Source organism: Xenopus laevis, chromosome 4S (assembly GCF_017654675.1).
Source record: "Xenopus laevis strain J_2021 chromosome 4S, Xenopus_laevis_v10.1, whole genome shotgun sequence".
Lineage (NCBI taxonomy): Eukaryota > Metazoa > Chordata > Amphibia > Anura > Pipidae > Xenopus > Xenopus laevis.
This window is the reverse complement of record NC_054378.1, coordinates 7,932,483-7,948,349: the sequence shown is the minus strand read 5'-3', so window position 1 is coordinate 7,948,349 and position 15,867 is coordinate 7,932,483. Positions and strand designations below refer to the sequence as shown.

Here is a 15,867-nt window from a genome sequence, read left to right as displayed (position 1 = left end):
GGTCAGCGATCCCAATGTTATTAATAGGGAATAAAGATAAATATATAGGAAGGTCAGCGATCCCAATGTTATTAATAGGGAATAAAGATAAATATATAGGAAGGTCACTGATCCCAATGTTATTAATAGGGAATAAAGATAAATATATAGGAAGGTCAGCGATCCCAATGTTATTAATAGGGAATAAAGATAAATATATAGGAAGGTCAGCGATCCCAATGTTATTAATAGGGAATAAAGATAAATATATAGGAAGGTCAGTGATCCCAATGTTATTAATAGGGAAAAAAGATAAATATATAGGAAGGTCAGCGATCCCAATGTTATTAATAGGGAATAAAGATAAATATATAGGAAGGTCAGCGATCCCAATGTTATTAATAGGGAATAAAGATAAATATATAGGAAGGTCACTGATCCCAATGTTATTAATAGGGAATAAAGATAAATATATAGGAAGGTCAGTGATCCCAATGTTATTAATAGGGAATAAAGATAAATATATAGGAAGGTCAGTGATCCCAATGTTATTAATAGGGAATAAAGATAAATATATAGGAAGGTCAGTGATCCCAATGTTATTAATAGGGAATAAAGATATAAATATATAGGAAGGTCAGTGATCCCAATGTTATTTATAGGGAATAAGGATAAATATATAGGAAGGTCAGTGATCCCAATGTTATTAATAGGGAATAAAGATAAATATATAGGAAGGTCAGTGATCCCAATGTTATTAATAGGGAATAAAGATAAATATATAGGAAGGTCAGTGATCCCAATGTTATTAATAGGGAATAAAGATAAATATATAGGAAGGTCAGTGATCCAATGTTATTAATAGGGAATAAAGATAAATATATAGGAAGGCCAGTGATCCCAATGTTATTTATAGGGAATAAAGATAAATATATAGGAAGGCCAGTGATCCCAATGTTATTAATAGGGAATAAAGATAAATATATAGGAAGGTCAGTGATCCCAATGTTATTAATAGGGAATAAAGATAAATATATAGGAAGGCCAGTGATCCCAATGTTATTAATAGGGAATAAAGATAAATATATAGGAAGGTCAGCGATCCCAAAGTTATTAATAGGGAATAAAGATAAATATATAGGAAGGCCAGTGATCCCAATGTTATTTATAGGGAATAAAGATAAATATATAGGAAGGCCAGTGATCCCAATGTTATTAATAGGGAATAAAGATAAATATATAGGAAGGTCAGTGATCCCAATGTTATTAATAGGGAATAAAGATATAAATATATAGGAAGGTCAGTGATCCCAATGTTATTAATAGGGAATAAAGATAAATATTTAGGAAGGTCAGTGATCCCAATGTTATTAATAGGGAATAAAGATAAATATATAGGAAGGTCAGTGATCCCAATGTTATTAATAGGGAATAAAGATAAATATATAGGAAGGTCAGTGATCCCAATGTTATTAATAGGGAATAAAGATAAATATATAGGAAGGTCAGTGATCCCAATGTTATTTATAGGGAAGAAAGATATAAATATATAGGAAGAAAGGGTGACAACCCTACTCCCAGTGTATACAAGAGAAAGGTAGAGTGAGACTAAATTACAATGTGAATCAATGAATGCTGTTTTATTGGCACACTCTTCTCATCCCTTCACACTCTTCTTTGCTTCATTCCGTCGCTCCATATATTGGTATGGAGTATCTCTTCCTTTTCACCCCCTTTTTTTTTATTTTCTCCCCCTGTTCACTGTCTCTTTCTCCTTTTCTGTCTCTCTCTTACCCTCCCCTCCTCTCTCCCTTCCCTGTTTTTCTCTCTATCTCTAGGCCGCCCAATCAGTAACTTCTTTGACGTACTTAAACAACTTTTTTCAGACGAGAAGAATGGTCACACCTCTCCCCCCCTGGCCCCACAGCAAGCAGCGCCCGGCTGATAACAAGGAGCAGGGGCCCCTGGGAGCCAGCGGGAAGGAGAGAGCCAGGAAAATCAGCTCTGCCATCACTCAGGAGCCCCCTGTCCCTGCTTCCCCCAGCAAACAGGGCACATAACAGATGAGGAAATACCAGCCCTGACCAGAGGGTGTCCCTATAGAGCAAAAACAACTGCATATGGGTCTACCCTGCAATACACTCAGTGAACACACGGTGGCAGCATCACAGCAGGAAAACAAATCAGTGTTTCACAGCCCAAGTCTAAGGCCATATTCATTCCCCATGCTAAAATGATGGGAGCATTGCCTACAGGGGATAAGTCTCCTATTTATCCCATATTGGGGGTGAGAAGCTGAGTCTGGAGCTGGGCTCATTCATCGTAGGGTGCTGGAGACAAACTTGACGGAAGGCAAATCCGCATGCTGATTACACATGGTTTTATAATTGCATTTTGCTTTATGTCTCTCCGATCACACGAAATCATGTGCCCAACAGTGAAATGCATGAAAATCCTCATGGTTTAGTGCATGTTTATTTATTTAGAGACTCACCCATAAGGCTCAGCGCCCAACATAATCAATGTCCAAGGAATACGCCTGTCTGTTCTTAGCCTAAGCCTAGAGCTATGGTTACAGCTGGGGTACGAGGCCCTGTAGCAAAGGGACTGCTTTCCATGGCCACCAGGACGTAGACATGGGCTTTATTTGGGCTTTAGTTGGACTTGAATTACCAGGGACACATGTTACATCAGTGTTACTAGGGGCAATAGGAACTGGACCCATTTATATCCCCAAAACTCCATTATATGTCCCATGTCCTTAAAGGGAAACAAATGCTAAAATATACATGGTACCCCTTATAGCTCTAACACAAGTCACAACATATTCTAAAGTCTTGGCTGAATCAAACCCAACACCAATGAATTTCCTGCAACAAACAGGATGGAGGTATTTTACATGGAGCCGTCACTGCATTTATTCTGCCTTGTGTTCTGGGGGCATTGTGTATATATGGAACGGAAAGGGTATTAATACTTCCAGGTGTTGTGGGGGGGAGGGGGTTAAATAGGGAACTACTGGGTTCTGGGATGTATGAAAGGTGTTCTGGGGTATTTGACTTGAAATTGCTGCTGCGTTTATCCTGATGTGTTCTGGGGTATTATTTATGGAACGGCCATGGGATACTATGAAGGGATCTCTAAATGCCTAATAATAAAAAAAAATCCCTAGCAGACGCAAATTTGCGTGTTTTTCGCCACCGGTGAATAAATTGGCAAATTTGCCACGAAAATTTAGATGCCGGTGACAATTAAACGGACGCCCATTGACTTTAATGTGCGTCAATTGTTGCTGGCTAGGGATGGGCGAATCTGAGCCGTTTCGTTTCGACAAAAATTTGCCGCCGGCGAATTGTCGCAGACACCCACTAAAGTCTTTGGGCGGCAAAAAAATGTTGTCGGGCGGCAAAATTTCCGCGGCAAAACAAGGCGAAAACATTCGCCCATCCCTATTGCTGGCGTCAAAAATTCGGGACAAATTCACCCATCACTAAAAATTGGGGATACGCCGAATCCACTATTTTGGATTCTGCCGAACCCCCGAATCTTTCGGGAAAGATTCGGCTGAATAACGAACTGAATCCTAATTTGCATATGGAAATTAGGGGTGGGAAGGGGAGAACCTATTTTACGTCCTTGTTTTGAGACAAAAAGTCACGTGACTTCCCTCCCCACCCCTAATTTACATATGCAAATTAGGATTCGGATTCAGTTCGGCCGGGCAGAAGGATTTGGCCAATCTGAATCGTGGTGAAAAAGGCCGGATCCTGGATTCGGTGCATCCCTACTAAAAATCACTGGTAGCGTAACTTGAGTGTACCGGGCCCCCTGCAAAAAAATCTTCAAAGGGGCCTGACGCACTCCAATCCCCATCCTCCCGCCCACTTCCCATACCGCCTCCGCCCACATCCTGCCACTGCCCCACCCAGCCCCGCCCACTCCTGCCCGACTTGCTTCCCCCTTCCTCTCCGGTAAGAGAGATCGGTTGGGGAGGAAATTTTTTTGTTATCTACAGAGAAAGCAGACGCCACAGTCCGGGCCCCCCTACAACTGCTTCCTCTATAGTTCCGCCACTGAAAATCACCCCGGGGGAAGCTATTTTGCCTACACGTCCCACTTCCTGTCACATGGTGCTATAACATCTGTAGCAGGACAGGCTGGTGGAAGTCGACGCCCACTGGACCATAAACTGTCATTTTAGCATTTGCTTTCACTGACATATAAAGAATACGTGTATCTGTTCCAATCCGGGGCCCCTTCCCTGTGTCTCCATGGCTGTACATAGTATTAAGCTATGGGTTTCAATATATAAATATTTATTCTGCACTGTAAATACATGTATGGGTATATGATTGCGGATCTATAGATCAATATTTTGTGCACTGCCGGGGCTTTGCAATGTGCTGCACACAGAGCTGGCAGTCAGTGTTCTGAGGATGATATAGGAGTGCACTGTTTTCTAGACAACTGAACGTTTGTACAGATATATAATATATATAATATATAATAGAGCTATAAATATGTATATAAATAGTGAGAGCTGGGAGCACAATGGTTACAGGCTGCTGCTGCATATTCTGCTTGTGGTTCTATTTCTCGTTACTGACGATGATTATTCTTTCCTGTTCTGTGTGTTTCTTTCCATTCCATTGTGCATTTCAATCACCATTACTGTATGTGTCTCTCTGCATTGTGCCCATGTCTTTCCCTCTGTTGTTATTGCCACCTGCACCCGTCCATCACTCCCAGGAATTATCCCAAAAAGTTAACCAGCCGCCCTTCACCGCCTCCTCCTTTCCCCCCTACGACTGCCTGGGCAGAAGGTGAAACGGACTCTCCCCCGCGCCAACCGAATAGCGTGGAGCCTGATGCAGGGACAAGCCCTCTCCAAGAGAGTGGCCCCCGAGGGCCCTCAGGAACCGGGTTATCATCAAGCCGTAACATGACAAGAGCCAAGAGGGAGCGAGTGACTGCGGCTGGAGCCTTCCTCGTGGGGTGCAAATGTTCTGTTACCTCCGTGATAACCCTTCCCCTGATTAACTGCTTGGCATTATTAGTAGGGATGCACCGAATACACTTTTTCGGATACGGCCGAACCCGCGAATCCTTCGTGAAAGATTTGGCCGAATACCAAACCGAATCCGAATTTGCATATGAAAATTAAGGATGGGATGGGGAAAAGAATTTACTTCCTTGTTTTGTGACAAAAACTCACGCAATTTCCCTCCCCACTCCTAATTTGCATATGCAAATTGGCTTCGGCCGGACACAAAGATCCGCCCGAAGACGAAACCTGCTGAAAAAAAGCTGAATCCTAATTGGCATATGCAAATTAGGGGTGGGACCTGGAAAACATTTTTTATTTGTTACAAAAAGTCACGCAATTTCCCTCCCAGCCTTTAATTTGCATATGCATATGCATATGCAAATTAGGATTCGGTTTGGTATTCGGCCGGGCAGAAGGATTCAGCCGAATCTGAATCCTGCTGAAAAAGGCCGAATCCTGAACCGAATCGTGGATTTGTGCATCCTTAATTATTAGTGATTGCTGCACCCACCGGGCCCCCCTATAACTCCTATGGGTGGGAGCAGCTTTCTAGGCAGGGACTTTAATAGACAACAAGGAGGGGGTTTAATGCTGAATGTATTTATGGGGTTAAGTTTACACACACACATAGGGATGCACTGAATCCAAGATTCGGTTCGGGATTCGCCGCCGGCGAATCCTTCTGCCCGACCAAATACTGAACCAAATCCTAATTTGCATATGCAAAATAGGGGCGGGGAGCAAAATTGCGTGACTTTTTGTCACAAAACAAGGAAGTAAAAAATGATTCCCCCTTCCCATCCCTAATTTGCATATGCAAATTAGGATTTGGGTCGGGATTCGGCCTTTTTCAGCAGGATTCAGCCGAATCCTTCTGCCCGGCCGAATACCAAACCCTAATTTGTATACGGCGGGGAGGGAAATCACGTGATTTTTTGTCACAAAACAAGGAAGTAAAAAATGTTTTCCACTTCCCACCTCTAATTTGCATATGCAAATTAGGATTCAGGTCGGGAGTCTGCCTTTTTCAGCAAGATTCGGATTCAGCCGAATACCGAACCAAATCCTAAATTGCATATGCGAATTAGGGGTGGGGAGGGAAATCGTGTGACTTTTTGTCACAAAACAAGGAAGTAAAAAATGATTCCCCCTTCACATACCTAATTTGCATATGCAAATTAGGACTTGGTTCGGTATTCGGCCAAATCTTTCGCAAAGGATTCGGCCGATTCCAAAACAGTGGATTTGCTGCATCCCCAATACATCCATCAACATGTAGCCCAATCACACAAACACGTACATACGATTCCCTATTGGACAGCGCCGCAGCATATGTTGGCGCTTTATCAAGTACACCCCTAAACACACAGCCGCATGGCCTGCAATGGGTTAAACTGGGGCTGCATTTCCCCCACACACCTAGTTAGGGCAGTGCCCTATTATTCAGCTCTTCATGGTATGAGGGGTGGGTGTGACACAGGGAGGGGCATGGCCTGTTGCATAATGTGAAATATTGGGGCTATTTTTATAAAGGTTTGTATGTTTGCTGGGGGGGTGTTATTCTTTGTGTTTAAATTATTAACTGCTGGCTGCAGGAGCGACCTATGGAACAGTGTCCTACAGCTGCAGCTCAGCCACCCGTGCATGGGGCACCCGCGCATACGTCCCTCCAGTGCTCCACAGGGCGCATGTAAAAGCCAGACATGACAGGTCAGATACTCTTGCTGCTGTCCAACCATCTCCCTTTGATACAAATCAATCCACATCTAGTAAGGCATGCTGTAGGCCACACAGAATTCCATAGAGCCACGCAGAATGCATCTTAAAGGGCATGTAAAGGCAAAAAAATAAAATGCCATTTTTACTTTCTTTAATGAAAAAGAAACCTATCGCCAATAGTGATGGGCGAATTTATTCGCCAGGCACGAATTCGCGGCGAATTTGCGCGATTCGCCGACAGCGAATAAATTCGCGAAAAATTCGCGGTAAACATTCGCCGGCGTCAAAAAAAATTTTCCCAAAAAAAACGGACGCCGGCTTCAAAAATGGACGCCGGCGTCAAAAACGGGCGCCGGCGCTGTTTCGCGAATTTTTCGCCGTTTCGCGAATTTCGGTCTGTATATTCTGATTATTAATCAGTCTTGCTGTATCGGCTTCTGGCAGATATTATTTGACTTGTGCTGTTTTGATCATTTATGACGATCCCTAAGCAGCCCAGACCACACTGAGCATGTGCACAGTCTTGGTCTTGCAAAGATGTATAACAAAGTTACAAGATGGTGACCCCCTGTGGCCAACTTTGAAAGCATAAATCATTTGTTTGATTAGGCTTGTGGTGCAGTAAGTTCATGTTTATGTTTAGTATACAAAATACAGCATTTCTAGCCTCTATTTTTAGACTTTACTTCCCCTTTAAATCCTGAAGAAGACAGCAAGTTATTAGGTCTATGTCTGGCTTGGGACATGCGGCACCTACTGGATTATTTATGGGAGCAAAGCGCCGGCTTCCTGAGAGCGAATGCAGCACAATGTTCCGCAGGTCCTTCCGCGCAGCGGGTGGAGTGAAAGTCTCTGTTATTTATAAATACAATATAAATATATATATTTAAGCGATTAGCCGTGCAAGGATGGCGACTGCATTGAACCATTTCCTGTAAATAATCGGAATTTCTGCCATGTCCTGTGGGTGGGAGCGACAGCACAATATACAGTCCCTAAGAATCTGCAACAGGAGAAACAAAAAACCACTACGTGTCACTTAGCTGAGGTCCAATTGGCCAGTCATTGCCTCGAGCTTCGACTTCCCATCAGCCCTTGTTTCCTTCTCTGCATTCATTGTACCTGCTTATGTTGTGTATAGAGTCAGAACAAGCAAAGATAAGTGCTATATTGTGTACAAAGAGGTGCTGAAATGTGGGAGAGGGCGGGGCAGGAAAGGGCGGAGCAGGGGCGGGAGAGGGCAGAGAAGGGGAGGGAGAGGGCGGGGCAAGGGAGGGAGTGGGTGGGGCATGAATCCCCTTTATCTTTCTCTAGCTCTGTGTCAGGCCCGGACAGGGTTGCCAGGTCTAATTTTCAAAACCAGCCCAAAACTGGCCAAGAGTCACTTCAAAAGAAGCCCAAAAAGAGCACAATTTGTGCAGTGAAAAAAAAGTAAAAAAAAATAAATTCATATAAATGAAAATGGGACAGATTTGCCAGGGGGAGGTACTACAGAGGGGGGCCCAGGAGGTATAGGGGCCCCATAAGGCCCTAATTCATATTAGGGATAAACCGAATCCACTATTTTGGATTCAGCCGAACCCCCGAATCTTTTGTGAAAGATTCGGCCGAATACCGAACCCTAATTTGCATATGCAAAGTAGGGGTGGGAAGGGGAAAACATTTTTATTTCCTTGTTTTGTGACGAAAAGTCACGCGATTTCCCTCCCCACCCCTAATTTGCATAGGCAAATTAGGATTCGGATTCGGTTCGGCCAGGCAGAAGGATTCGGCCGAATCTGAATCCTGCTGAAACAGGCCGAATCCTGGCCGAATCCCGAACCGAATCCTGGATTCGGTGCATCCCTAATTCATATTCAATTTCAATAAATATTAGTAAAACAGCTCAACCTCTAGACATTTTGGTGACCAGCAGATTTTTGGTCCAAAATTGTCTGAAATTGAGGAAAGTCACCGTTAAATGAGAATGCTTAAAGGAACAGTTCAGTATAACATAAAAACAGGTAAATAGACAGGCTGTGCTAAATAAATAATGTATCTAATATAGTTAGTTAGCCAAAAATGTAATGTATAAAGGCTGGAGTGACTGGATGTGTAACATAATAGCCAGAATACTACTTCCTGCTTTTCAGCTCTTTTGCTTTCCACTGATTGGTTACCAGGCAGTAATGGAACATAACCGTTTGCTTTTGAATCTGAGCTGAATGCTGAGGATCAATTACAAACTCACTGAACAGTTATGTCCCATGTGGCCCCCCTTATAGTCACTGACTAACTCCGAGTTAGAGAGCTGAAAAGCAGGAAGTAGTGTTCTGGCTATTATGTTACACATCCACTCACTCCAGCCTTTATACATTACATTTTTGGCTAACTAACTATATTAGATACATGTTTTATTTTGCACAATCTATTTACCCAGTTTTTATTTTTTACGCTAAACTGTTCCTTTAAGAGGGATGGGAGACTGGAGTACAGAGCCCAAAATATAGTAACTCCCGACTTCTACACAACTCAGTCCCGTTGCATGCTGGGTATTGTAGTCTTACATTCAACTTGGCCAAGTGTTAAACAACAACGACATTACCCAACATGCACTGGGAGACGCAGACTTGGCACATTAGGGCCACAAAGAAACGTTGGCTGGTTTCCAAAGTACAAACCAGCCAAAGGCCCAAAAAGTAGCCCAAATCTGTACCTCAGCTTGTTTGTACTTTCAAAACCTGCCTGGGCTTTAAATTAGTAGCCCAATTTTGCTGGAAAAACCTGGCAACCCTGGGTCCCGGACTGGCAATCTGGAAAGTCTGGCACATGCCCGGGGGCTGCTTTGAGCCCCGAGTACTTGAAATGCCAGGGCCTAGTCTGAATCTCAATGATGGTGGTACTTCCTCTTCCTGCCCTTCCAAATCCCGCGGATCTTACAGTGTTAAACCCCGCCCACCCTGCTAGAGGGCGCAAGAGCTGACAGTCGTGTGGCGGGAGTGGACAGCAATACTTCCCTTGTGTATTGGGTAAAACTATTGGGCACACACAGCGGCATGTACCTGCCTGGGCTGGTGCCCAGAGTGAAAACTGAACGGCAGAGTAAATAATAAAATTGTTCCATATGTAAATTATTGTGGCGTCGTCTTTACTGGGGTCCTGCACGTGTCTGGCTTCTAACAGCCCATTGCTAAAGGGGTGCTTCTCCTTTAACTTAACTTGTAGCGTCATATAGACTGACCCATGTATTTGCCTTCTTCTTCTCACTCTTTCCAGCTTTCAAATGGGGGGGTCACTGACCCCATCTGTAAAAAACAAATGCTCCGTAAGGCTACAAATGTATTGTTATTGCTACTTATTATTTATCACTCATCTCTCTATTCAGACCCTGCACTAAAGCCTCTTAGATGAGTCAATGCCTGGTTGCTAGGGTAATTTGGACCCTAGCAACCAGACTGCTGAAACTGGAGAGCTGCTGAATAAAAACTAAAGAAGTCAAAAAGCATAAATAATAAAAGAAAAAGAAAACCAATTGCAAATTGTCTGATCTCTACATCATACTAAAGGTTAATTTAAAGGAGAACAACCCCTTTAAAGGCTTTGGTAACCTTAATCTCTGGAATGAATCTGGGTAAAAGGAGAACTTGAGCTCAGGTAGAAATCATGGTTTGTGCTTCTGTACCAGCCCAAGGCAACCACAGCCCTTTAGCAGTAAAGATCTGTGTCTCCAAAGATGCCCCAGTAGCTCCCCATCTTCTTTTCTGCTGATTCACTGCACATGCTCTGTGCTGCTGTCACTTACTGAGCTTAGGGACCCACTCACAATATACAGTACACATAGAATAGAAATGTCACAATATACACAAGGATCAGATCATCATTGGGGACTACAGAGGCCCCTCGGGCAAGGACTGCATCCAAACCGGCCCAATTCATATCTGGCCCATGTGTGGCCACTGTTAGTCACTGAGTTGGACGTACTGGGAACTGTGGCTGCTAATGTGATCACTTGAGCTGTGAGAAGCTGAGAAGAAGAAATATACAGGGGGCAAGTGCAGAGCGAGTGTTATACAGTGTAAAGGTGGCCATACACGGATAGATCCGCTCGTCTGGCGATGTCGCCAAACGAGCGGATCTCCCTCCGATATGCCCACCTTGAGGTGGGCAATATCGGGCTGATCCGATCGTGGGCCCTAGGGCCCAACGATCGGATCCTAGCGTTCGCCAAACGGGCGGTCGGATCGCAGGACCGCATCAACGAACAGATGCGGCCGCGATCCGACGGGATTTTTAATCCCATCCGATCGAGATCTGGCCGACTTTCGGCCAGATCTCGATCGGGGAAGCCCGTCGGGGGCCCCCATACACGGGCCAATAAGCTGCCGACACGGTCTGTCGGCAGCTTTTATCGGCCCGTGTATGGCCACCTTAAGTCATTTAACTGCAGTTTGCTCATCAAACCACAAGAGGGAGCCACGGTCACAATTGACAGCAAAGTTAAAGGGCTACAAGGCTGTTGTAAATCCAGTAGACATCACCGTTCACAGAAGTAGTTGCTCAGTATTAACAATGAACCTACCCCGACCCTTCAGAATACAGGCTGCAGCCATTGGATGTTTCAATGAACGGTTCTTTCTTTAACAGCAGGATACAAACTAGGCCTTTCCTGCCTGTACAAGTTTCATTACTGTATAAATATCACATGGGAATCCCCAGTAACACATCTTTATTGTGATCCCAAAGGACTGTGTGTTACCCCCACTCTGCAGTTAAAGTGGTAGAGCCCAGCATGGCACACCTTATTTTTGTATAATGAGACCCAAAGGACTGTGTGTAGGGTTGACACCTTTGCCGGTGGCTAAACCTGAACAATGTGGGCGGAGCAGATAGCATTGGGGGTGGAGCAGTGATCAGAGGCAGGCACAATGATGTCGTGGAATTATGATGTTGTGTCAGGATTATTACATCACTTATATGGAAATGGCTGGATTTCTGTTTTAAATTAGGGATGCACTGAATCCACTATTTTGGATTCGGCCGAACCCCCGAATCCTTTGTGAAAGATTCGACCGAACCGAATCCGAACCCTAATTTGCATATGCAAAGTAGGGGTGGGAAGGGGAAAACATTTTTATTTCCTTGTTTTGTGACGAAAAGTCACACGATTACCCTCCCCACCTCTAATTTGCATATGTAAATTAGGTTTCGGATTCAGTTCGGCCAGGCAGAAGGATTCAGCCGAATCCTGCTGAAACAGGCCGAATCCTGAACCGAATCCTGGATTCGGTGCATCCCTATTTTAAATGGGACAGAAAGTTTTGAACAGACAGACCTTTAACAAACAGTTGAAACCCACACGGCTGGAAACTCTACCTCTATCTACAGGCAGGGGGTTCTGTTATACAGAAATCAGTTATCCAGAAAGCTCTGAAAGACAGCAACGCTCATTTAGAAAAAACAATTTCTAATTTTTGATTGATTTCCTGATTTCGGTTCCTTTAACAACAAGAAATGAACTGCACTTCATAATAACGAAGCCGGGTCAAGGGGAGGATCTTGGTGTTTAATTGGTTTTCATTTGGCCTCATTATTGTTCGGGTTTCACAAGGCAGAAAAAACAGAAAGTTGAGACCCGAACAGGTGGCAACCCTACCTGTGTGCGACCCCTCCCTCACTCTACAAATTGGTAGAATCCTGTGCACAACACATTGCTGTTGGGATAAACCACCATTACAATGAGCTCCTATATATATACAGGTATGTGATCGGTTATCCAGAATGCTCTGCAACTGGGGTTTTCTGGATAACGGATCTTTCTGTATTTTGGATCTTCATACCTTAAATCTACTAGAAAATCATGTAAACATTAAATAAAGCCAATAGGCTGGTTTTGCTTCCAATAAGGATTAATTATATCTTAGTTGGGATCAAGTACAAGCGACTGTTTTATTATTACACAGAAAAAGGAAATAGTTTTTAAAAATTTTAATTATTTTGGGAGACGACATCCCCATAATTCTGTGTTTTGTCTATAATGGGCTTCTGGATAACGGATCCCATAAATATTATACATATAAAGAGAGACCAATAGGTGTGACCAATATTTATTAGCTGGATGGAAAAGAAACCCAGCTTGTCCACAAGTAGAACAATTCCAGGAGGAAGATCTCGGGATGCACAAAATCTGGCACTTGGTTCAGGATTCTGCCTTTTTTCAGCAGGGTCTGGTTTTGACAGATCCAAATCCTTAAAGGAGAAGTCAACCCTAAACTTAAATAACCCTACCTCCCTACCCTACATAGACCCCCTCCCCGCAGCCTAAGTGTTACCCCTAACTCTTTACTTACCCCTCGGAGCAGATTCAGGCATCGGCGTTCACAGGCGCCATCTTCTTCTCTTCGGGATGAGACCAGCATGGCGGCGCATGCGCAGTTGGAGCAATTTTCTGTTTCGCGGCCACTGCGCATGCGCTGAGACAAGAATATTGGCGAATCGCTGGTCTCATTATGAAGCGGCTGAAGATGGCGCCCGTGAATTCCGATGCCTGAATCTGCAGGGAGGGGGAAGTAAAGAGTTAGGGGCATTTGCCCGGGGTAACAAGGGCTACAACTTTACCTGAAGGGGGGCCGGCACTGCTGCACTTTTCGAAAGAGCCGAAGTCCCTAAGCGGTGAAAAGACCCAAACTCACGAAAACAGCCGAAATTAAAGTCCTGAAGTGGTTTTTTTTACTTGCAAGGGGGAACCTGGAAGCAATGGGTTTTTTTAACTGATAGGTGAACTGGTAGAGGGGCCCTATGCAACAATTTAAAAAAAAAAAAAAAAAAAAACTTATGGGGGCCCTGGCGCCACAGTTTTTTTTAAACTTATTAAAAACCTGGCTTTTTATAACTTGTGCGGTGGGGGGGGGTTTATCTCTTATAGCGCTGAGTGGTCTTTTAACGGAGGTGTGGGCCAGATCTGGGGTGGGCCCCAAAATTTTTGGAAGGGGGGGTCTATGTAGGGTAGGGGGGGTAGGGTTTTTTTTTTTAACGTTAGGGTTTAAGTCTCCTTTAAGATCATGCGACTTTTCATCACATGATCAAGGAAATCGCAATTACACCCCCCTTTGTGGTTATTTTTAACTCTTCCCCAATTCGCAAATCAGGGTTTGGGTTGGGATTAGGTCAAAAGCTTCATTTCAGATTTGCTGAATCCCAAAACAGTGGACTCACTGCAACCCTAAAAAGAGGATTGTTCCATTGGACGAGGTGTGTGCTGGGGGGAGTAGGCTCTTGTTTGATGGGTAATTACTAATAGTTGTGTGTTGCACAGTTACACTGCAGTACAGCCAGGCCCATTGTGATATCACAGGACACACACACACACTACCTGGATACACACAATGGACACGTTACAGTCTGGCTGAACAACTCATGGGATATTCTCCTCTCTGTTCCAATCCAGGAACTCATGTTAATTCTGCAATGCGCCTCTACAGCCTGATTATATTCGTCCAATCAACTGAGCCACAGAGGTGGAACATCAATTATATACAGGTATGGGACCTGTCATCCAGAATGCTCGGGACCTGGGGGTTTCCGGATAACTGATCTTTCCATAATTTGGGTCTTCATGCCTTAAGTCTACTAGAAATTCATTTAAACATTAAATAAACCCAATAGGCTGGTTTTGCTTCCAATAAGGATTAATTACATCTTAGTTGGGATCAAGTACAAGCGACTGTTTTATTATTACACAGAAAAAAGGAAATAATTTTTAAAAATTTGGATTATTTTGATAAAATAGAGTCTATGCGAGACAGCCATTCCGTAATTCGGAGCTTTCTGGATAACGGGTTTCCGGATAAGGGATCCTATACCTGTATAGAGGTCAATAATGGCAACCCAGATTTCCTGTTGGGATAGTCCATCCCGGTTGTAAAGGGGTCAAATGTTAAAGGGGTTGTTCACGTTTGAGAGTGACATTCTGTAACTAGTTGCAATTGGTCTTCATTTTGTATTATTTGGGGTTTTTGAGTTATTTAGGTTTTATTCAGCAGCTCTACAACCATGCACTGATTTGAAAAAGAGACTGGAATATAAATAGGAGAGGCCTGAATAGAAAGATGAGGAATAAAAAGTAGCAATAAAAATACATGTGTAGCCTCACAGAACATGTTTTTTAAATGGGGTCAGTGACCCCCCATTTGAAAGCTGGAAAAAGTCAGAAGAAGGTAAATAATTTAAAAACTATAAAAAAGTAAATAAGGAAGACCAATTGAAAAGTTACTTAGAATTGGTCATTCTATAACATATTAATAGTTAACTTTAAATCAACTTTTAGTATGATGTATTGTAGAGAGTGATATTCTGAGCCAAATTGCAATTGGTGTTAATTTTTTTTAATATTTGTAGTTGGAAAGTGTCAGAAGAAGGAAAATACTTACAAATGGCGGCTTCCGACTTGAACTTTTATAGACCCCGCCCCTTTTGTGACATCATCGGCGGGGCAGGTCAGCGAGGGTCTATAAAAGGAACCCGGAAGTCAGGCTCGGGCGGAGGGTTGCGACAGCCTGTTGCTAGGCAGACAGACGTGGGGCACGTTTCAAAAGTCATTTTACTAAAGAAACGTTTTTTATAGTGACTCATTCCTGAAAAATGGGTCATTATCACTTTAAAGGGGTGGTTCACCTTTGAACTAACTTTTAATATGTTATAGAATGACCAACCCTGGGCAACTTTTAAACTAGTCTCCATTATTTATTTCGTATAGTTTTTGAATTATTTGCCGTCTTCTGCTGATCCTTTCCTGCTTTCAAATGGGGGTCACCGACCCCATATAGCTACAAATATTGTTATTGCTACTTTTTATTACTCCTTTTTCTATTCAGGCCTTTCCTATTTATATTCCAGTCTCTTTTTCAAATCAATGCATGGTTGCTAGGGGAATTTGCACCCTAGCAACCGGATTGCCAAAACTGCAAACTGGAGAGCTGCTGAATAAATAGCTAAATAACCACAAATAATAAAACATGAAGACCAATTGCAACTTGTCTCAGAATATCACTCTCTACATCGTACTAAAATTAAATGCACAGGATGAACTACCACTTTAAGGACCATACCACTAGCTGTGAACGGGAAGGGGGCAGTGCATTAAACCA

At 43.3% G+C, this 15,867-nt stretch overlaps 1 protein-coding gene across 4 annotated transcripts in view; it reads left to right on the top strand.

Moving 5' to 3' along the window:
* Positions 1–5,342, top strand: part of LOC108715207 (serine/threonine-protein kinase BRSK2) — a 97,888-nt gene extending 92,546 nt beyond the window's left edge. For 2 of the 4 annotated variants that reach the window (XM_018260132.2, XM_041560893.1), the window contains one exon: positions 4,729–5,342. In XM_018260132.2, coding sequence (XP_018115621.1) covers positions 4,729–4,748 — 20 coding nt within the window. In that variant the 3' untranslated portion in view covers positions 4,749–5,342. Of the gene's footprint in view, positions 1–1,817; positions 3,447–4,728 lie in introns of those variants that run through there. The other 2 variants (XM_018260133.2, XM_041560892.1) reach the window with 2 other exon arrangements.
* Positions 5,343–15,867: the final 10,525 nt, after the last annotated feature.